At 41.0% G+C, this 22,948-nt stretch overlaps 2 protein-coding genes across 2 annotated transcripts; one reads left to right on the top strand and one right to left on the bottom strand.

Annotated features, from left to right (window-relative positions):
* The first annotated feature begins 671 nt into the window (after positions 1–671).
* On the top strand, positions 672–14,234 carry engase (endo-beta-N-acetylglucosaminidase). Its single transcript, XM_006806222.3, has 14 exons — positions 672–987; positions 2,682–2,758; positions 2,842–3,043; positions 5,077–5,225; positions 5,391–5,545; positions 7,607–7,755; positions 7,920–8,088; positions 8,160–8,266; positions 8,673–8,784; positions 9,068–9,255; positions 9,386–9,528; positions 11,833–11,932; positions 12,022–12,133; positions 12,650–14,234. The coding sequence occupies exons 1-14, from the start codon at positions 902–904 to the stop codon at positions 13,025–13,027; spliced, it is 2,127 nt and encodes a 708-aa protein (XP_006806285.2). The 5' UTR covers positions 672–901; the 3' UTR covers positions 13,028–14,234.
* Positions 14,228–22,864, bottom strand: scpep1 (serine carboxypeptidase 1). Its single transcript, XM_087837296.1, has 13 exons — positions 22,726–22,864; positions 22,384–22,523; positions 20,941–21,030; positions 20,686–20,841; positions 20,472–20,546; positions 18,436–18,508; positions 18,219–18,256; positions 17,663–17,791; positions 16,891–16,975; positions 16,613–16,726; positions 16,360–16,497; positions 14,575–14,738; positions 14,228–14,466 (listed from the first exon to the last, which is right to left on the bottom strand). The coding sequence occupies exons 1-13, from the start codon at positions 22,784–22,786 to the stop codon at positions 14,404–14,406; spliced, it is 1,326 nt and encodes a 441-aa protein (XP_087693422.1). The 5' UTR covers positions 22,787–22,864; the 3' UTR covers positions 14,228–14,403.
* Between the last annotated feature and the right edge of the window lie 84 nt (positions 22,865–22,948).

Raw genomic sequence — 22,948 nt, 5'->3', positions numbered from 1 at the left:
TAAACAAAAGATGTACTCTTTTGTCCAGCTGGCCGCTGTCCACCTTCTCATAAACAAATTAAACAAATACAGTCATTTGCTGTATGACATGGTAAAAAAAAAAAAGAAGAAGTCCTAAATAGATATTTATTTTAAAATAAAACCGTTAATACAAAATGTTACTGATCGGGCACTGAGTTTAATGTTTAATCTAACCCGTTTCTTAAAAATTGTTTTAAAAAAATAAAATAAATTAGATCATCAATTCTTTTATAGCTGTTTGGTAATTAACAGTGGCTTAAATTGAGTGTTATCAACTGGATTTTGACGGTTTCGTATATCGAGCATAGTGACATCAAAAAGTACAAACCAGATTTTTTTTTTATCACATTATATTAAACAGCTCCCACGTTGTCCAGCTTCGTCGTTTTAGTTTGTGAAATTGGAATAGAAATGAAAATGCCGATAAATTACCAAAAGGTGCTTTGCTAAAAGAAATAACAATACCCATTCCACTTGGAAAATGTGAAGGAAGCGCAGTTATCAATAAGATAAGGATGGAACTATGGCAGAAAAGATAGTATGAGGATAAGAAAGGAAAAAATATTTCAAAAATGTGAAATACACGAGAAAGGGGAAACAGGAAGCAGGGAAGGGAACGGTCATTAAAGGGGACCAGATGGGCGGGGCCGAAGGTGTAAATAGAACTAGGAAAGCACAAGCTGATTTAGTTTGTTAATAACATGATGTTGTACACACTGTACACTAGGTGGTGGTGAGCACCTTTCAGCTGTCTGCAACCACCTATTAACTTGAGAGAGAATGAGAGAGAACGACGTCCTCACTGGTTGAAAAGCCGTTTCAGTTTCCATGTCTTCAGATAACTTGACACTTCATTACTCTCTGCACGAAATTCAGGGAAATGGCATCGAGTGGTGAGGAAATCCAGCTTCCTTTACGAAGGAAAAGAAAGAACGGAGAGGAAAGTGATGGTGTCGCAGGAAAGAGGTACAACATTTAGTCAGGAGAGTCCTTCTGCCTGCTGTGTGAAAATTAGGCCTAAAAGTTCCGGATATACGTTTTTTTATGCCTTATATCTTTATTTATTTTGGTAAATAGGCTGTAGTCAACATAACCTATGGCGTCAAATATAAAATAGTTTTGCAAGTATCTTTAACAGTCTGCTATTCTTCCTGCTCTGCGTTTGATATTATAATTAATCACCTTTTTGCCACTTGAAATGTCTTTATTGATATGCTATGAGATATTTGTCAGGTGTCTTTTGTAAAACAGATTTTTAAATCTTAAAGAGAGGATAGGAAATGATCGATCACGTTGCCAAAAAAAGTTATGTTAGAGAACTTCCGGTCAAGATCTTCTGTCTTGTCAAGTTAAGCTCCGTCTTCACCTAGGAGAAGAGAAAGGAGAAAACTACGGGACACAGTACAGGAAGCAGGAAGGGAATGATCATTTATGGGGATCATGCCAGATACATTGGGGTTCTCGTCGGTGGATGAGAAGGTTGCTTTCCTGCACCTTCGGGTCAGGGAACGATCCCTGACTGTGCTTATGCATCAAACCGACAGTTCAGAGTAACCAGGCTTATTGAAGTCACTGAGTGGGCAACGACAAGGAGACATCGAGGAGCGTGACTGGGAGGAACGACCTGTCTAAACTGATCCCGAGCTGTGTTTTGTTTTTGGACTTTTTCATAAACCACAGTTTGTTTGTTTGAAAGGGAGAGTGTTTGTTAGTTGGACCACAGATACAGGAGGAACAAGGTGGTTTTTGTCCTGGTCGCAGACCACTGAACCAGCTCTTTATCCCCTCAATGATATTTGAGGGTGTGTGGAAAAGGCATTGGAGTGTCCCATAGGGGATGCTTCGGGAGTATGGGGTGTCCGGCCCATTGCTATTAGCCATTCAGTCTTTGTTACGGGAGCTTTGTCCACATTGTTGTGCCAAAAAATGATCGTCTGCCAAAAACTGATTGCTCGTATTTAAACTGCTATAAATAACTTGTTGGTCTATAATATGTGAGACATATGTCAAATATATGTATGTATGAATGATATCAAGTCATCTTGAACCACAAACAGCATTCTTGTAACAAAAAGCTGTAATCAGTTTTTGGCAGTGACTTGTATATATCCTTTATTTATCCAGTTAAAAATGTGTTTTTAAGAGCAATCTGGCCAAGAGGACAGAAGATATTGCAACAAATATAACAACAGTTCTGTAAACATATTTTAAGTGGACAAAAAGGACTGGATTGGTTATAATGTAAGTACAATAACACAGAGTTATAAAGATACTTGAAAAACATATAATTTTTACATTTTGTATATAAGCCCTTTGTAAACCCTGTTCACTGAAGTCTATTTACCAACATACACAAAGAGATTACACATCAAAACCAGGAAACACTGGAAATCAGGTTTTGGCAGGCGATCACTTTCTGGCACAACACCGGCAAAAATTCGGACTCATTTCCGGTGGGTGATGGACTCTTCCAGGACTCTTCCAGAGCAACTTTTTTATGTTAAGGGAATTTTCTCTGTCTGGGAACCGATTAATTGCAATATTGTCAGAAAACTTTTTGATGTCTGGGAACCTTTTTCGGAAATACTGTCACATCAGATTAGTTTAAAAACCAATTTTAAAAAAACCAAACCTGTTCCTGGTGTCTTATCCTTTATCAGGTTGGAATCTTGTTTGGATCAGCCCATGGACTCAGTTATTTGTGAAGTCGTCACGTATACAGCGTCACCGCTTCCTAGTAAGGTTACAAGTCTAAAAAGATCTGAGTTAAAGCTGGTATCTTGTACATTCTTGTACATGCTGTTTCTTGTTGTCTTCAAGAGCAACATTATGATGCTGACACCACTGAACCAATCACCTGCGGTCTTGAATCGATGGAGGATCTGTTGTCGTGGACAAGAAGTAAGGCAAACCCCTTCAGTGTGGCAGTCGTCCCCTTGGCACCTCGAGAGCCTCCTCTGGACCATTGTCTGCGACGGACCTTGGTGTCTCATGACATGATGGGTGGCTACCTTGATGACAGGTATGAAGCGAGTGAGTCATACCAACATGTGATACGCACTTTCTTTGTCTATGCTTCACGTTTCTGAATCATAAGATTCAGCACGGTGATTTCTGGCTAATCTTGCTGACAGACCTTGATGTGACACCTTGCGATATGATCGCTGAGCACCCAAACCTTGTGCATGCTGACCTTATAAAAAGGGTTAAAGCCACTGGGGTAACGAGTACAGCTAAAATTGTTGTCCTGGCAAATATCTATATTTAATTAGCTTGTTGAAATACAAACTGTAATTAAAGTCAGATATTTGTCTGTCTTAATAATAGGGTGTGATAGTTTTCTTCGTATTTTAACAGCTTTAAATAATAACCTTCTTCTGTCCGTGCATGTTAAGCACAAAAAGGATGTGTGTGGGTGTGTTATGGTGTTAAATCCTGATTGTTTGGACCACGCTGAATCAGCAGTCCTTGTATATTAGTCCTTTTCCATATAACCACTGTCAGTGGCATTTTTGCCTCATTTACCCTAACACCTGCAATCATGCTCAATGCTGATCGATTCTATACATGAACAAAAGCTATGTTTATGAGAGCTTTAGAAAACAAAGTGTCTTTCGCAATATATCAGCAGGCCTACGGTCAAAGTGGCATATTTTTACAATAATACTGAGCTGCAGCCAAAGCAGCAGCGTGCGTGACAGGAAACAGGCCGTGGAGCAGCCTAATAATTAAATTATCCTGTCTGTGCATTTCAAGCACAGACAGCGTATGTGACGGGGAAGGCTAACACATCGACAGTAGCTGCTTCTGTCTCAGTGCAGACGGTCAGAAAACATGCAAACAGGTGATGAAGAGCTGTTTTTGTCTTTTTTATCTTACCAACAATTTTTTTGAAAGCATAATTTCTTTCTGGCTTTAGTTAGCATAGACCCTATGTTTCATATGTGTGTGTGTGTAGCTGGTGGCACATACAGCATTTTAGTTTCTTCCTGTTTTAGGACATCAGTCTCTTAAGCATTATTGTATGCTTGAGAGACTGCAACAATATTGGACATATTCTCCTCTTATCATCTTTGCCACAAATAGTTCTTTAATTTACTTTGACAAGATTTGGTCAACACAACTAACCCCTGCCTTTGATTTAATAACTAAAGGGTCCACCCTAAAACCAGTGTATTATATTACAATCTGTAATTATTCATTCTGAATTATTCTTGGACACCAGGTCATCCAACTGATTAGCTTCTAACTGACTACAGGCTGCCTCTCTGCCCAGTTCTGAGATCCATCATTCACACTAAGGGCCAGCCCACAAACTATGCCTTAGACCTTAGGTGTCAAACTCTGGCCCGCGGGCCAAATTTGGAGAATTACAATTACATTTGGCCCGCGAAGCCATACCAAATTACTATTAGAGCTGGCCTACTGTTATTATACAGCTAATATATATATTGTTTAGTATTAAGCTTTACTTGTTCCATATTCAGTTTTTCAGCAAAACTTGTTTGAGTCCATAAGAAAAGATTCATTCTTATATCTAGAGGAAGATTTTTTTTCAATAAATATTAATGTTAGCCCGCGACTTTGTTCCAGTTTTGAATTTTGGCCCACTGTGTATTTGAGTTTGACACCCCTGCCTTAGACCATGGTATAGCTACTTAAGAAAACTGCAGCAACTGGCAGTTTTGTATGTATGACAGTTTTTAGTGAGGCTCCATGGCGTAAAATAACCTTAAAACGCGTAGAGTTTCATTACTACTTTAAATTATTTCAGATTTGATTGACACATTTTCTTCCTCTGGAGAAAAGATGTCAGGTCACTTGTTCCCAGCTAGAAGAAAATTCAAAATGCTTGTAAATCCCAACACACATCCAGTTACAACCAACTACATGTACTGTAAATGCTACAGTTTGATACACCTTACCTAGAACAGCCTAAACTTGTGGCTTAAGCTTTTATTTCTTTGGTTCAAGTTCATTATTCACAAGGAGATGTTGTTACAGTCACACTGCTGTACTGGTCTCACACAGGCTTTGTTCTGTTTCCTCTCTAAGGTTTGTTCAGGGCACAAATGCAGAGGCTCCATATGCTTTCTACCACTGGCAGTACATCGATATTTTTAACTACTTTTCACACCACCTGGTAACGATTCCTCCTGCTGTGTGGACCAACGCTGCACACAAACATGGAGTCATCGTTATTGGTGAGCAGAAAGTCTCAATAAAGCAGAACCAGACCCAGTTTAGTACGTCTGAAATAGCATCATACATTTTAAATGTAGGATATACTAAAAGAAATGGAGTATGTTGGCAGAAAGAAAACTGGTATCTTTTCTTGTCTTGAAATGTGAAACTGCTGTGGTCTACAGGGACTTTCATCACAGAGTGGATAAATGGAGCTGTGATGTGTGAAGACTTCCTGAAAGATGAGGAGTCGTACCGGAGAGTAGCTGATAAACTTGTCCAGATTAGCCACAGTTTTGGCTTTGACGGCTGGCTCATTAACATCGAGAACAAGCTCAGTGTGAGTAAAGCTTCTGTGCTCACCTTTAAAACAAACTGTTTAGGAAATACAGCGAATTTTTTAATCCATCTCCCAACCGGCACCAAGTTTTACCCCTAGTCAGCTCATCCAGCTCATCCAGGGTACTCACAGGTGTTTTCCAAGCTAGCCAAGAGATATAATCCCTCCCGTGTGTCCTGTGTTTATTCTGGGGTTTCCTCGCAACACCTCATTGTAGACAGATGCCCGAATCACCTAAATTGGGCGACCGTGACTCAGGGGGTTGGGAAGCGCATCTGTAACAGGAAGGTCGCCGGTTCGATCCCCGGGCTCTCTGTCCTGGTTGTTGTGTCGTTGGGCAAGACACTTCACCTACCGCCTACTGGTGTTGGCCAGAGGGGCCGATGGCGCGATATGGCAGCCTCGCTTCTGTCAGTCTGCCCCAGGGCAGCTGTGGCTACAACCGTCCTGCCTCCACCAGTGTGTGAATGTGTGAGTGAATGAATAGTGGCATTGTAAAGCGCTACATAAATCCAATCCATTATTATTATTATTATTATTAAATTGTGGTATTTAGATGTGGACGAGTAGCAGCTCCAAGTCCCTTCCTAATGACCAAACTCGTGATCCTATCTTGAACGGAGAGCTCAGCCACACTTCAGAGGAAGCTCATTTCTGCTGCTTGTGCCCTCATTTATGAACAAGACCCTCAGGTACATAAACTCCTGCACTTGATCATGAACTTGTCCTGGATTCAGAGTGGGCAATCCACTCTTTCCCAATTGAGGACCATAGCTTGGAATGGCATGGATTAGGAGGAGGTCAGGGAGTTCCTGATGATTACAAAGCCAACATATTGGGTGCCAGTGTAGCTGACATTATGAACCTGTGTTTAATGCAGTGGCAGGTTTGACTTCAACCGGATGCCATTTGTTCCATCTTCCCGCTCTCTCTGTCTCCAGTTTCTATTCTTAACTATCTAAAAAAGAAAAAAAGCCTAAATTATTTTCTGTTTAATTTAATTTGAAATGAATGACTGAGAGTATAAACTCAAGGCTCTATGGAGTCCTGGGCCAAGGGGACCATTTTCCAACATACTTCTATACAACAGGACTTCTTTTTGAAACGTTGCCCCCCCTCCTGCTGGACTGAGACGAATTAGTCATCTTTTACACAATACTTAATTGTAGGCTGTAAGTCTTAATGTACAGTTTTCCCAGAAATGGCAGCGCCAGCAGTCTTTGTCAGTAGATGTAGGGGGGAAGGATTACAGACAGCCTTTATGCAATCTCATTGAAAACCTATTAAATCACTGAAAAAGCCACAGAAGCAAAAATAAATCCTACATCTGTCATTAATAACAGGCTGTGAGTATTTAGCTTTTACTCTACCATCTATTGGAGCAGACCAAAGAAATGATTTAATCATAAACAGCGGTCCCTCGTTTATGGCAGGAGTTACGTTCTAAAAATGACCCGCGATAGGTGAAATCCACAAAGTAGTCAGCGTTATTTTCTACAATTATTAGAGATGTTTTAATGTAAAACTACTCACTACTCACTATACACACTTTTCTCAGACAGGGATGAACATTTTCACACTTTTGTCTCTCGTTTAAAGACTCTTAAAGTTCAAACCTTTGTAGAAAAATAAGTCCAGCAGTATAAAACGTTTCGTTGACATTGCCGTGTTTGTTGGGGAGAAAAACGTACAAACGCACAGTGCAGCACTTCAGAGTCACACTGTAAATTTGAAGATTTATGTAAATTTGACAAGCTGAACGCATTCTCTACTGGACAGGAGACACGACACGATTGACAATGGCCTACAGCCAATCAGGATGCAGAACACAATGCGCTGTGTATTTAAAAAAAAAAAAAAAGCATGCAAAATTGCACACAAAAAAAATCAGCGAAACAGCAAGGCTGTGAAAGGTGAAGCGTGCTATAGCGAGGGACCACTGTACTACTGATGTATGCTTTGATTTGTGCTTACCTTTTGGAAAAAGTAAACCGATTGCATGACAGTGTCGGTCTTTGCACCTGTAGCAGAAGGATCATGCGTGCTGCTCTCTGCTTACAGGAGGTTGCAGTGCGAAATGTGCCGCTGTTCCTGCGCTATCTGACAGACCAGATGCACGAGAGAGTGTCCGGCAGCCTTGTGCTGTGGTACGACAGTGTACTTGACAATGGAGAGCTAAAATGGCAGAATGAGCTCAACCAGTCCAACAGGTAGATTTTAAAAAAAACAAAACGTGTTTCCTTTATAGCATCTGATCAAAAACAAAGACTGAAAAAGAGAACAGAAGTGTGTCAGACCTTTTAGATCACGATTGCTTCTAGCCTGTCAGTTCCTGGCAAACAGTTATGTATCCGTGTCAATATCTCCATACCAGGGTGTTTTTTGATGCTTGTGATGGCTTCTTTACCAACTACAACTGGAAGGAGGAGAACCTAGTGGAGATGAAGAACCTGGCGCTCCAAGACCGCCAAGCTGACGTCTATGTTGGAGTGGATGTGTTTGCTCGAGGAGAGGTAGTAGGAGGAATGTTTGAGACAAATAAGGTAAGAAACGGTGAATTGTGTCTGCCAGCTTGTGCTTGTACCGTGCAGCGTCTGATTTTGGTTGTCTGCAGGCGCTGGAGATCATTCGAAGGCACAACTTCTCTGTAGCCATCTTTGCTCCTGGCTGGGTATACGAGACTCATGAGGATAAGAGTGAATTCCGCAAGAATCAAGACAAGTGAGACTAGTGCAACATCTACTCTGTGAGAAAATCAGACTGTATTTATAGACGGGTGTAGGCACCATTAGTTGAAGGCTTTAGCCATCACTGTCTTGTTTTTTAACAGTGAGCAGCAGAAGTGAGATTGTGCACTGAGAGGCTAGTAACTTCTCACTTGTCAGGACTTTTGGGCACTAATGAGAACCATAATAGGGGGAAGAAGCTGAAGGTCTTTTTCACATTCAGACTTACAGTCACCCCTTGCTGGCTGTTGGAATAAATGCTAAGTTAAGGTTCTTGTGCATTCGCAACACTTCTGAGAACTGGACACAGCGTCCATCTTTCAAACATAGACAATATGTGGAAACTTGATGTGGGGCATGTTAGTCAGTGTAAAGACTGAGATGGTCTGTCCTGTGTGCAGGTTCTGGGCTCTTCTGTCAAACTACCTGTACATCCACCGACTAGCCTCACCGCTCCCCTTCGTCTCCTCCTTCTGCCAGGGCTTTGGGAATGCCGTCTACTGGCAAGGACAGGTACTGAAGTAAAGCGTTATTTATGTATTACACTGCTTCATGTATTACCTTTGCACTACTCCTTGTGTAAATGCCAATAACAATATGACACTAAACTTTCTTTTGCTCATCCAATCCAGTCCAATTTTAAGCTGTAAGCGGCTGAAAGCTTACTTGTTACTCAAAAGTTTACTTGTCAAACCTATTAAAGTGTATTATTTGCTGAATTAGTTTATTAACATTGTTTAAAAATGTGCAGAGTAATTTTGTATTTTTTACTCTTTGTTTTTTTTTCTGTATGTAGCATGAGACAAATAGCAGCTGGTTCAACCTGACAGCCCAGGAGATTCAGCCTTTGTACTACCACCAGACTCTAGGGGGCCTCGGCTGGCTGAGAAGCTCTGGCTGCCCGAAGGATGCCTGGAATGGAAGTTGTTCGCTGCTGCTCGACGGACTCATCCCTGCAAGCCACACCACTCCAGTTTGTGCCAAGTGTGTGGGTTTGTTTGATTGAGGCTTTATTTTGTTTTAGTTTCTACCTTATTTTCACATAGAAAACTCAGAACTGCAGTCCATGGCACATATGCAACAGCTCATTTCTCTTTTTTTTTCCTTGATTCAGCATCTTCTCCATCCATGTACCCCTGCCGTCCAGTACACTGGTGAGCCTCATCTACAAGGCGTCTCCTGGGATCGCAGTCTCCTTGGAGCTGAAGACGATTGATGCCAGTCAGTGCACACACGTCGATGTCCAGGAAATCCAACGTGAGTTTCTTAAGACCCTTCAAAAAATCTTTTTGAATCACCAACATTAAGCCTGACAGGGAATCACTACTCATTTCGCACAGTCAAAACCCTCTCTGCTTTAGTTTGGTTTACATTATAGTTGAGAACATTTAAGGAGCAGACTCATTAAAAACTGACTGATTTTCATGTGTGAAATTAAGTTTGTACGGCTGTTGGTTGTTGTTATAAACTGTTACCTAATTGAGTTTCATTATAGACAGTTTACCCAGCGAGTGCCTCTTTAAAAACGAGAAAAAGGACCCTTCCTTTGGTGTGTGGTGTGTGATATTTAGACTTTGCAGTGTTTCAATCCACACTATATGAAATTACTATTACTGGAAACTATAGACTGTAGGGATGCACCGATACCGATACTGGTATCGGGTATCGGGGCCGATACTGTAAAATGTGTGTGTACTCATACTCGTAAAAGTGAACCGATACTAACTTATTTCATTAATCAGAGGGTGGCTGGTCATTTCTGTTGTAGTTTTTAGATTGGCCACTAGGGGGACATCCCACGCTAAACAGGCACAGGGTTAGGCGAGTGAGACTGGCGGCTCCAGATAAAAAAGAGAAACTGGAGGCTGCTGTAGCTAGGCTAAACAAAATGTCAGCAGTGTGGAACAGCCAACTTTAACTCAGGTTTTGGAAAAGCAACAAAAAATGTCAAGAGAAAATCCACGGGCAGTTAAAATAACAGAGGCTCTGACTCATTTTATTTCTCTGGATGACCAGCCAATGCCGGTCGTGGAAAACATAGGATTGCACCGTCTTCTCAGCATACTCGATGCTGAGAAGATATGAAATTGGACACTCTGCAATAATTTAAAAGTTTATTTTATTCCAAACAGAAGTGTTTATTTATTATTCTGAAAGCTCGAGACAGTGCCAATAGTTCAGTGATATTTTGTTAAATTACAATGTGGAGACTCTGCAATAATTTAACAGAAGTGCTTATTTTTCACTTTTTTTTTTTATGGTCATTTTTATTACGATTTTATTTTTTATCGGCAGAGAATAAAATAAAACTTGTCTTCCAATTCATTGCATTTGTGTGTGTGTGTGTGTGTGTGTGTGTGTGTGTGTGTGTGTGTGTGGTAGAAGTATCGATTTTTGTACTCAGTATCGGTAAGTACTCAGATCCAAGTATCGGTATCGTATCGGTTTGAAAAAATTGGTATCGTTGCATCCCTAATAGACTGTATACAAAAGATGGCTTAAGAGACTCATCCATTGGTTTCTGGATTCCACAGGTTGACACCTCAGCGTTGGCACTGAGCTGTTTGAATATTAAACTGTATGATTGTGAGAATAGTCTGGCTTATAGACACTCTGCTAAGCAAAACTCTCGCTTAAATCAGAATAATTCCATTTCTTTAGAGATATGGGTTTTTTTTGCTTTTGATGCCTCGATTCTGTTGTGATTTCTCAAAGAGACGGAAGGCAAAATATAGAGTTTGTCAAAAGAAGTGTTGCAGCAAAATGTGTTTATTGAACATTACAGTGTGCAAACCTGTTCTGGCAGACCTGCAAATAAAGAACTTTAAACATGTTTACAGCACAGTATGGGCACTTCGAGGCCATTAGGTCTCAAACAAAAACCAATAGTCAATAAACAAAACCTTTGTAGAATCATCCTATTGGTCCCTAATTCCTTTAGCAGCACATCATCCATCCAGAGTCATAAAGGAGTATCCTCATGATTTAGGCCATTTAGTACATTTGTTTAACTTAATTTTTAACTGCTATTAAAAAAATCTAACACTGGGATAAATGAAATATTTGTTATCTTATTTTAAGAAGAACAAAGAGCCCGGCAACAGATGGTGTGGCCCCCACAGAGCCCTGATCTGAACATCGGGGATTATGTCCGGGATTGCACGAGGAGACAGAAGATACTGAGACATTTTAAATCCACAGAAGAACTGTGGAAAGTTCTCCAAGATGCTGATCAACAGGCCTTAAAAACAGTGTGCTGAGGTGAACTGGTGCTATAAAAGGCACCAGTTCATAGTGTGTATATATATATTGTGAACAGGTGTTTGCAGTGTATATATAAAAATTCTCCTTTGGAAATTAATATTTATTTTTTTTAAAAAGTGCCCTTCATTCTCACGTTACTATTAATGTCTCAATTTATTACATAGTGCTGTTCGTCAGGCTTAGGGGCTTTAGTTTCACACAGTTGCTGATACTTCATCATTTATTGAAGGTTTGTGATCCTGCCTCCAAATCACACAGCAAGCCGAGTCGTTGTTGGGTGTTTTTGTGTGTCTATAGTTAACAGTGTATCCCCTGAAGTACTGGATGACGAGCACCAGTTAGTGAACAAGTTCACTCAGCTATGTGGAAACTTGAACCACAATGGTTGGACCATGAGGTGTGTGGAGCGCTAACAGTTGAGTGATTTTAATTTCTCCAAAGAGTTGAAGTTCTTGGACTTATTTTTTTCCCCATGTTTGTGAGCAGGTGTTCACAGCTGGAGCTTCACGGCTGCACTCTTCGGGAAGTTTGTGTGAAGATCGAATGCATCGGACAGCCTGAGGACAGGCCTTTCAGCTGCAGGCTGGGAGAACTCATGGTGAGACAGTGGGAGCAAGTACTCCTCGATGTATTACTCTGTGCCTGCTGTTAGAGATTAGAATGTAAGCTTGGATCCATAAATAATAATGAGAATACATTTTATTTATAGGCGCCTTTAAAGACCTTTAAGGTCACCTTACATTAGTACAACAAAATAAAAGCATAAGGCAAACAACAAAAAATAAGCCCTACACACTGGGCTTGTGTGGGGTTATTTTGTGGTATTTGGTACACATTTTATTAGCCACACATGACATGAAGACAAATGTAAAGTTACTGATAAATATGTTTATTCCAGTCCACTTGAGATTAAACTGGGAGAATACACTCTCCAAGTTTGAAGCAGATTAAATGAACAGGTTTCAAGACAGACAAAGAAATGATGGAAAGAGGTTTTTTGCCAACTAACACAATGTCAGCAGTAAGGTTACCAGTTTTCTTTGAGACGTAATCTATTCAAAATTTGAACTTAAATCGAGTTCTAGCATGTTTCTTATTTGTCTCTTTCTACAAGGTCTTGGATGTAGCTAGCCTGCAGGTGCCCCCAGACAGGATTCAAGGTGTGTGCATTGATGACGTGGTGTGGCTGCATGGGGCTGGAACCTCACTCCTCAACGCCACTCTGCGCTGGGACTACCCTGGCAACCTCGTACGTCACTTCAAGGTGTACTGGCGACAGCTGAGAGGACCTCATCCCAGCATCCCCCCCGGTCAGTTGGTTCTGGTGGGTCGCTCGTATTCCAATTTGTTCAGGGTGACGGAGCTGAGAGTGCCAGAGCCTCCTGGCCTGTTGGAGCTGGTGGTGGAGCCAGTGATCAAGATGGGTTTCCCAGTCCCAGAGAGCCACTGGGGAAGAAGAAGCTTCAGCTACACAAAGGATTCCTCGAAATGAATTTTACATAAATACCAACCAGTAGCATCTTCATTTACTCTCATGCTACGACTGTTACTATCACACCTGTGAAGCAGATTGTGGAGAAATGCCTTAATTTGTTTCAAGATCAGTGTGCATCAGGGATGTAATCACCAATCTCATCCCAGTGTAGTAGAAGCTTAAAGAAACATGTCAAACATCTTGTGAAATGTGAATTGAGGCTGTACCTGACTATTTTCAGAATGTTTTTGTCAAGCCTCTTAACCACGAATCATTAACCGAGTATAAATGCTCATCTGTGGGTGGGTGAATGGGTGAATGACTGCATGTAGTGTAAAGCGGAGGGACTAAGTAAAGCGCTATACAAATGCAGGCCATTTACCATTCAAGCATAAAAAAGGAACCAACTCAAGGGATGAACTAGTTTAGTGTTCATACACAACAGACAGTTTAGCAAAGGACCAATTTTAAACTGTCTTTATGCAGCAGCAGCTTGTCAAAACCAAAACACAATTTATGGAATTATTATTGTAGTAAAACACCATTAGATTGTTAGTCACCATACAGCATTAAAAAAAAAGACTGACAGCAGCTTAATTGTTCAGATTGACAATGGCACACACACTGACACACGTGTATTCATATCCTTGTGGGGACATCACATTGACATAATGCTTTCCCTAGCTGCTTACCCTAACCATCAAAAATGAATGCCTAAACTTAATCATAACCCTGACACTAAAACCACATTTTGAGCCTCAAAAATGTCTTCAAACTTGTAGGAGCTGGGATTTTGTTCCCCATAAGTTTAGTAAACTTCCAATTTTTGGTCCCCACAAAAATATTAATACACGTGTGTACACACTCTCACACACACACACACACACACACACACACGAAGATCCTCAACATCCTCATTACTGAAGCAGTGTGGGATTATCTTAACAAAAAAGGCAACTAAGATCCCAAGAAGCACCTCAGGATGTCTTTCTTCTTCTACTTAAAGAACTTTCATGAATGCTTACCTAACAGAGTTCAGACTGCTGAAGAATAAACTGTTTTTGCTTTATATGCAGCATTTCCATTTGTTTACACGTTTCAATAAATCACTGCATCCGTTTCCCCATTTCATAAAATGAGGGGTGGCTCAGGACTGTGTACTGTACAACTGTTATTTGACACTCTGTACAACATTTAAATAAAGACAACAAAGTAGCCTTTATGAAACAAATGTGTCTTTATTGCTTTTTATTGGGTTAAAATGTTACACAGTATTGTAATCAACTGCACTTTGGAGTTTGTTTAGCAGGGAGTTAAATTTATATATTTTTTTAAAAAATAATGTGATCATTATGATTGTCAGTGCACTTCCAGCTTGGATCAGAGAAAGGTGTTCAGGCCTGCTGGGTGATCATCTTCAGCATCTGCAAGGCCATAGGTCCCTGATCTGAAGGAATCTGTGAGGACAGACAAAAAGATGACATTTTATGTTAAATATTAATATTAATAAAAAGAAATTAGGTTCTATTTATCTACATTTCATCAACTGACTCATTCTAGCTTACCATGTGACCAGCTTTGAGAATCCAATAAAAGGCAAAGTTCTTAAAAGTCTTGCAGAAAGCTCCAGTAACGCCCGGGGTGGCAGGATCATCGAGGGGAGTCCATTTAAGCTCGTTAAAATTACGAATCCCCTCCCACTTTAGCTGCTTCACCCACAGTTCCTGACCTGTGAGAAGACAAAGATCCAGGTGATTAGACTCAACAGGGACATAGACAGGGTGGGCCATTTATATGGATACACCGTAATAACATGGGAATGGTTGGTGATATTAAAGTCCTGTTTGTGGCATATTAGTATATGTGAGGGGGCAAACTCCTCAAGATGGGTGGTGACCATGGTGGCCATTTAGAAGTCGGCCATCTTGGACACAACTTTTGTTTTTTCAATAGGAAGAGGGCCATGTGACACATCAAACTTATTGGTAATGTCACAAGAAAAACAATGGTGTGCTTGGTGAACGCAGTAACCGGGTAATTGCAGCAGATTTCAATGCAAGACATCCTACGAGATCACCCATCTCCCATGCTACAGTCAGCAAACTGCTTGCTAAGTTTTGTGAAACTGGTTCAGTGTTGGATTTGCCAAAATGTGGACGCAAGAAAACTGTCACTAATGAAGAAACACCAGTGGCTGTCCTAGCTTCATTCAGCAAGAGCCCACAGCGTAGCACTCGCCGCATGTCACTGGAGAGTGGCATTAGTCGAACATCCCTTCGGCGGATATTAGCTACTCACAAATGGCACCCTTACAAACTCCAGCTACTGCAGCATCTCAACAAGGATGACCCAGATCGGCGCACAGAATTTGCAGAATGGGCAAAACAAAAATTGGAACAGGGCCCTCAGTTCACGCAGAAAATTTTGTTCAATGACGAGGCAAACTTTTATGTGAATGGTGACGTTAACAAACAAAACCACCGCTATTGGTCTGACACTAACCGACATTGGATGGATCCCTCCAAGACTGTTGGAACAACAAAAGTGATGGTTTGGTGTGGTATATGGGGTACAACGATAGTGGGTCCATTCTTCATCAATGGAAACCTCAAGGCCACTGGATATTTGAAATTGCTACATGATGATGCGTTTCCCTCTTTATGCACTGAAGCTGGCACGTTTTTCCAGCAAGATGGTGCACCACCACATTATGGGTGCCAGGTCCGAGCATTCCTAGATGAACAGTTTCCTGGAAAGTGGATTGGTCATCGTGGGCCAGTTGAATGGCCCCCAAGGTCTCCCGATCTGACCCCCTTAGACTTTTATCTTTGGGGTCATCTGAAGGCAATTGTCTATGGTGTGAAGGTACGAGATGTGCAGCACCTGAAACTACGGATACTGGATGCCTGTGCTGGCATTTCTCCTGCAGTGTTGCTATTAGTGTGTGAAGAGTGGGAGAAGAGGGTTGCATTGACAATCCAACACAATGGGCAGCACATTGAACACATTTTATAAGGGGTTAGAAACTTGTAAATAACTCATGAAAGAATAAAGTTACGTTGAAACCAAGCACACCATTGTTTTTCTTGTGACATTACCAATAAGTTTGATGTGTCACATGGCCCTCTTCCTATTGAAAAAACAAAAGTTGTATCCAAGATGGCCGACTTCTAAATGGCCACCATGGTCACCACCCATCTTGAGGAGTTTGCCCCCTCACATATACTAATGTGCCACAAACAGGACTTTAATATCACCAACCATTCCCATGTTATCACGGTGTATCCACATAAATGGCCCACCCTGTACTTGGTGCGTCACCCATCTTTGTAATTTACTGAGTAACTAACCCATAGTGTCCACGATGAGATCAAGCTGTCCATTGTAGACTGTGACTTTAACTCCAGCAGTCAGCAGCTGGTCAACTATGTCCACGACTGGCCTCATGAAGTCTTGTGCCATGTTAGTGAAGACCTCATCAGCCTGACCTGAGGTCACAGCAAAAACAGGAGAGGGAACAAGGTTTTATAATGTTTAGTATTTTCAAGCATCTAAAATGAAAGGACAAACAGTTCCTTGATCTTTCACTTCAAGAAATCGTACCTCCCCATGTGACATTGTCAGGAATGATACCCAGCTTCTTCCTTATTGGTCCATTCATCAGCTGACTCAGGGACTGGCTGTGGAGGGGGCGAATGTGACGATGTTTCTGCAGACCTGGTATAAAGTAGGAGGAGCATCAGTAGATAGTCATCGAAGAAATTATTTTTTTACTTTTTACTTTTCATTTAGACTTAAGTAGGACAGGTTTATTTTAAAATCACCAAACCCATGTGGTCTAGTTTACTGACTAGATGGAATCATTTAGATCAGAGTCTTACTGATAAAGTCCAGCCCTGCAGAAGAGGTGAGCTTCTCATCTGAACTCTGAGTTAGGATGTTGTAGAAGTTGACTCCATTGGTATTCTTAAGGAAAACCAAAAATAAGACAAAACAATACATAAATATGGCTAAAACTACTTTATTAACATTTTGTTTACACAGAAATATAACATATCTTCAGTGTGTATGCTCCTAGCCAAAGGTGACCATATAGTTGTACTAATAGTCATCTCAGTTAAACAGGTTATGCATGTATAACAGAATAAAAGCAACTGTGATTCCATACACACACACACACTATCTTATAACACTGTTGAAGAGATCATATCAGTTTCCACTATCAGTCAGAGAGTAGAAGTTTATGATGTACATATGCAAACATGGCTTCTCAGCTTGACAGGCTGAAGCTATTTTTATTGGGACACAGATTTGCCCATGAAAACATTGGCCGATGCAGATTCCAAAGAATGGAGTCAAGCGGAGTTAATTCTGCTTCCAGAGCCATGAACCAACTATGGCCACAAGATGGCAGTAACTTTAAGAAAAATGCAAACAGGTGAGAAGTTTTACGACAAGGTTGTTTGAGATGAAAGGAGAGACGCTTTCTCTTTTGTATGTTTAAATTAATGTCTGTTGGTAGATTTTACTAGACAAGCACTGCTTGCCCTGCTTGCCCCGATGGAACACCACTTCCATAAAGCAATTTAAGATTAGACAATACATTAAATATCCAGCAAGCATTTTCTCCAAATGATGTAGTGTTGTACAAACCCGCTCTACAGCAGACTCAGTCATAGACCACAGCTCAGTCGCTTTAAGAAACTGGCCCTGCTCCACGGCTTGCTTCACTGCCTCTGCTGCCTTACTGACATCTGCCAGGCCGTAATCATCCAGGAGGGACTGCACACAGAATTATATGGAAGCTCAACACAATGGACAAAAAGACTCTTACCTGTGTGTTACATACACTGTATATGAAAGATCATCGTAGCTTCATAATCTCAACAGTGTCATCATTTTTTGTAAATGATGACACTGTTGAGATTAGATGCTAATTTCAGGTCATAGTGAATGCAAAATGGAGTTCATTTAGTAAGTTGTGATCACTATTAGAGACAGAAAGGAGGATAAACCGATTATGCTAAAGGAAAAAGAACCCAATGATAAGTGGTAGCCAATGAGCTCGCAACGTTTTTCAGTCAGATCCATGTTTCACTCATCACATCCGGTTTTAAAACGCCAAGATCACAATGGTGAAAATGCAGGATTGTACCAACTGGTGACATCAAGACAGGTTCATATATGCAGTCTATGGTGTGTTACTTACAGTGGTGTAGAGATATGGTCCCCATGTCATAACAGAGTCTGTGGATGAAACAAAAGTGTATTCAAGATAAACACTCCCACTGTATCAACAGAAATTCACTCAGCCTTGCTTGAAGTTTTTAACCCCAACAGCAAAAACCTGCCATCTGTTCTCATCCTATGGTTAAAATGAAGTCTTTCTTGGCACATGGTGTTGATACTTAATATCTGATACTGACCCAGTGGTGAAATCCATGAGTCTCCAAGTGCCACACCAGAAAAGTTGCATTTGACTGTCCCTTGGGTTATGGCCTATAAACAGATGAGAGACACAAATGAATGGTTTTATTTATATTTTACTAATTTCTACATTGTAGATACATACTGACGACATCAAATATATGAAGCAAGATACATGGAATGATGTAACAAAGAAAAATATTGATAAATAAATATGTTTTATATTTCAGATTCTTCAAAGTAACCACCCCTTTGCTTTGTTGACAGGGCTGCAAACCCTTGGCCTTCTCTCAGTGAGCTCCATGATGTAGTCACCTGAAATGGTTTCACTTCACAGGTGTGCTGTGTCAGGGTTCATTTGTGGAATTGTGTGCCTTCTTATTGTGGTTGAGACAGAGAGATTGTGTTGGACAGAAGTCATGTTAGTACACAGCTGACAGCCCCATTTGATAACTGCTAGAATTCATATTAGTGCGAGAACCAATCAGCTAATTAAAGAGAAACAGCCCATCATTACTTTAAGAACTGAAGGTCAGTCAGTCCAACACATTGCTAACTTTGAATGTGTCCCCAAGTGCAGTCGCAAAACCATCAAGTGCCTTAATAAAACTGGCTCACATGAGGACGCCCCAGGAAAGGAAGACCAGGAGTCACCTCTGCTGCTCAGGATAAATTCATCCGAGTCACCAGCCTCAGAAATCTCAAGTTAACAGATTAGAGCCCAGATAAATGTCACACAGAGTTCCAGTAGCAGACTCATCTCTACATCAACTGTTCAGAGGAGACTGTGTGAATCAGGCCTTTATGGTCAAATAGCTGCTAAGAAACCACGACTAAGGAAAAGCAACAATCAGAAGAGATTTGTTTTGGGCCGAGAAACACATGGAATGAACCTTAGACCAGTGGAAATCTGTGCTTTGGTCTGATGAGTCCAAATTGGAGATCTTTGGTTCCACCCACCATTTCTTTGTGCAAAGCAGAAAAGGTGAAATGAAGTTCCCACTGTGAAGCATGGAGGAGGAGGTGATGGTGTGGGGGTGCTTTGCTGGTCACACAGTTGGGGGTTTGTTCAAAATTGAAGGCACGCTGAACCAGCATGGCTACCACAGCATCCTGCAGCGGCATGCCATCTCATCAGGTTTGTGTTTCATTGGACCATCATTTATTCTTCAAAAACAACGACACCAAACACACCTCCAGGCTGTGCAAGGACTGTTTGATCAAAAAGGAGAGTGATGGAGGCCTGGCCTCCACAGTCACCTGACCTAAACCCAGTGGAGATGGTTTGGGATGAGATGGACCGCAGCATGAAGGCAAAAGGACCAACAAGTGCTCAGGATCTCTGGGAACTCCTTCAAGACTGTTGAAAAACCATTTTAGGTGACGACCTCATGAAGCTCATCGAGAGAATGCAAAGAGTGTGCAAAGCAGTAATCAAAGCAAAGGGTGGATATTTGGAAGAATCTAAAATATAAAACATCCTTTGAGTTGTTTACTACATAATTCCATGTGTGTTCATTCATAGTTTTGATGCCTTCAGGGAGAATCTACAATGTTAAAAGTCATGAAAATAAAGAAAACCCATTAAATGAGAAGGTGTGTCCAAACTTTTGACTGGTGGTACAAATGGCCATCATAATCTGATTTCATACAGCATACCTATCAATTTAACATTGCTAATGTCAGCTATATTTATAAAGCACATTTCATGTTCCTTAACTCAATCAATGTGCTTTAAACAGAATATAAATCATTAACAGCTCTAAATATCTCTCTCTCATAAAATAATATAAAAAATGTGACCAGCTAAAAAAATAAAACAAACTACAATAAAAGTTATTGCTTAATTCTCCAGAAGAATCGGCTTTACAAGCTGTCAGACAGGTTTTTTTTTCTTTAAACGTCACGTTGTCGCTACTTCCCTTTTCTATCACATGACATCTTTATTACTGGGACTTTCCAATAGCAGGGAGCTCACACTGAACTGAATGCTGTGCCAAGGACAACAGAAAGATCCCAAAATAAGTCACCTCACCTTGCTGAGCTCTAAGGAGATAGCAGCTGCCATCTTCCCTCCATATGACTCAGAGAAAATGTAGAAGGGGATGCTCTGAAAAGAACAGAACAGTACACTTTAGGTCCTTTAATACTAATGTGTTTTGGAGTCACTTTAGTGTTTAGACAGCGTTTGATGAGCCCATCTTTCTGACAAACAGGCAAAAAAATTAAAAATGCAATAATGGACATACCTGGAACTCAGGCTTTTCTGAGAAGAAGTGTTTGAGCAGCACCAGCATGTCTGAGGCTACAGTGGACACATTGGTAGCATAGGCATCTGGCCTATCTGTGTAGCTAAAGCCAGTGCCCACAGGGTTATCTACAAATAACAAATTGGCTGCCTGGACCTAAAGGTGACACACACACACACACACACACACGTCAGCATGCTAATCTATTCATTTATACTTTCTTTGAAGCACTCTTCAGTTACAATAAATCTTTACCCAGCTTGTTTTTCTGGGCTCTAGATCTCTGGTCAAGGGTCCAATTTCCTCAAAGTTGCCAAAGCCAGTTCCAGATCCTCCTGGGCCACCCTAAAACACACACACAGGTAAACATTGTGATATTTGCCATTTAACTCAGCACAAGCCACATTCGTATTAAACGAGCCATTAAAGTAAATCCATTAAAGTAAATCTGTAACTGGAAGGTCGCCGGTTCGATCCCCGGGCTCTCTGTCCTGGTCGTTGCGTCCTTGGGCAAAACACTTTACCCTACCGCCTACTGGTGTTGGCCAGAGGGGCCGATGGCGCGATATGGCAGCCTCGCTTCTGTCAGTCTGCCCCAGGGCAGCTGTGGCTACAACCATAGCTTGCCTCCACCAGTGTGTGAATGTGAGTGAATGAATAGTGGCATTGTTAAGCACTTTGGGTGCCTTGAAAAACGCTATATATAACTAATCCATTATTATTATTATTATTAAAGTACACGTCTCTATTACTGTTTGTTTGTTTTTGGTGGCAGGGGGTGGGATCAGAAAAATAATGCAATACAAAGTCATAAAGTGGAAAGTTTAAAATTAGACCATAATTGTTCCTCTTTTGTGGTTAGAAATAAAAACAACACTGCCATTACTCACTCTTACCACCTCTCAGTCTAAGCCCCATTCCATTTTTAACCAAAGGCCTGATCATTTGAGACGGGGACACAATCTCTGAACATCACAACTTCCTGCAGACATCACTGTACAGGAAGATGGAATGGTAGCATGATGCTGCACATGTTTGAGAATGCAACCATGCATGTGCTCGATTTGTCACAGACCTGATTGTTAAGTGATTAATGATGCTCAGCGAACAGCTTCAGGGGATTTCTTAGCTTCCTGTGGACTTTATTATTTATTCAATCAGTGTTTGCATACAACGGGCAAGACAGACAGTTATATGGGATGAGAATCACTAAATAAGACATAAATACTTGAAGCATTATTAGTCTTGTGGACTTTTGTTCCCCCTCAGAAACATACAGACAACACTGACCCCCACTTTCCAGTCTTCAACTAATAGTACAAAAAAACTTCTGCATGCTTCAACTTGAATGAACTACAAAGATATATGAGACCCTACAGACAGTGCAGGTATTGTAGGTGCAGACTGTAGACAGCCTACTGCCTAAATGAAAAATAACTTTTTAAGCTGTCAGCATAAGGTCGTGGGGGAAGTTGCAGGCAAAGTTAGGAATTCACAGTTTAAATTCCTATATAGGTTATTTATTTATTCGTGTAAAAAGAAAATCTCATTGACAGTTTATTTGGTCTAAACGTGATGGGACTGATACTAAACGACTAAACACGCGTAAAATGTTCGTAAATGGGACGAAGTTTGATTGAAATGCTGACATCGCTGGAAACCCAGTTAAGGTGGAAAACAAAAATCACGAAGTCCTACCTGCAGCCACATGACCAGAGGCAGGTCCTTGTACTGGGCTTGTACACTGTCAGCATAATAGAGCCACCAAAACATGTGGGCCCCGTCTCTCACCTCCACATAGTTCCAGGCTTCTTTGCTCCGCAGAGCAGAGGGGAGCCCTGCGCAGAATTCAATCACATCCACTTTGTTAACTTGGTGTTCGGTTACAGTGTGACAGTGTTACATCGTCATTCTACCAGAAACAATAAACCAGTCTGTGATGAGCGATCAAAACGTTACTTTCGTTTTGAAGTCAAAGTGGGAGGTAAAAAAAACCCCGAGAAGTCTGTAAGAGCCTCGTCCACAGTGCGGATATCTTACCTTTAGACAGCACAACGCTGAGTAAGAAACACAAAATAAAGTCTACTCGGAAGGAACCCATCGTTAAAGTGTCTAGCTGTAAAGGCTCCGCATAATTTCAACTGCAACGAGAAGTCACATGACCAAACCCGTGGTCAGCTGACCGACACATTTTTTTAAATATTGCGTCACAGAGTAGAGTTAGAATAACCTCAGAGCACTGAAGGGAGTAAAGTGACTTAAG

This window comes from Neolamprologus brichardi, unplaced genomic scaffold (assembly GCF_056152115.1).
Source record: "Neolamprologus brichardi isolate AB-2024 unplaced genomic scaffold, ASM5615211v1 NODE_ptg000031l+_length_7269946_cov_1, whole genome shotgun sequence".
Lineage (NCBI taxonomy): Eukaryota > Metazoa > Chordata > Actinopteri > Cichliformes > Cichlidae > Neolamprologus > Neolamprologus brichardi.
Note: the sequence above shows the minus strand (reverse complement) of the source record. Positions and strands in the feature narration are given on the sequence as shown.

Coding starts and splice junctions, on each gene's coding strand:
- engase (XM_006806222.3), top strand. CDS start 902: ATGGCATCGAGTGGTGAGGAAATCCAGCTTCCTTTACGAAGGAAAAGA. Junction 5,546..7,606: donor ACATCGAGAACAAGCTCAGT/GTGAGTAAAGCT, acceptor CTCTGCTTACAG/GAGGTTGCAGTGCGAAATGT. Junction 11,933..12,021: donor CACAATGGTTGGACCATGAG/GTGTGTGGAGCG, acceptor GTTTGTGAGCAG/GTGTTCACAGCTGGAGCTTC.
- scpep1 (XM_087837296.1), bottom strand. CDS start 22,786: ATGGGTTCCTTCCGAGTAGACTTTATTTTGTGTTTCTTACTCAGCGTT. Junction 16,498..16,612: donor TGACAATGTCACATGGGGAG/GTACGATTTCTT, acceptor CTGTGACCTCAG/GTCAGGCTGATGAGGTCTTC. Junction 14,739..16,359: donor TCTCATCGTGGACACTATGG/GTTAGTTACTCA, acceptor GTCTTCTCACAG/GTCAGGAACTGTGGGTGAAG.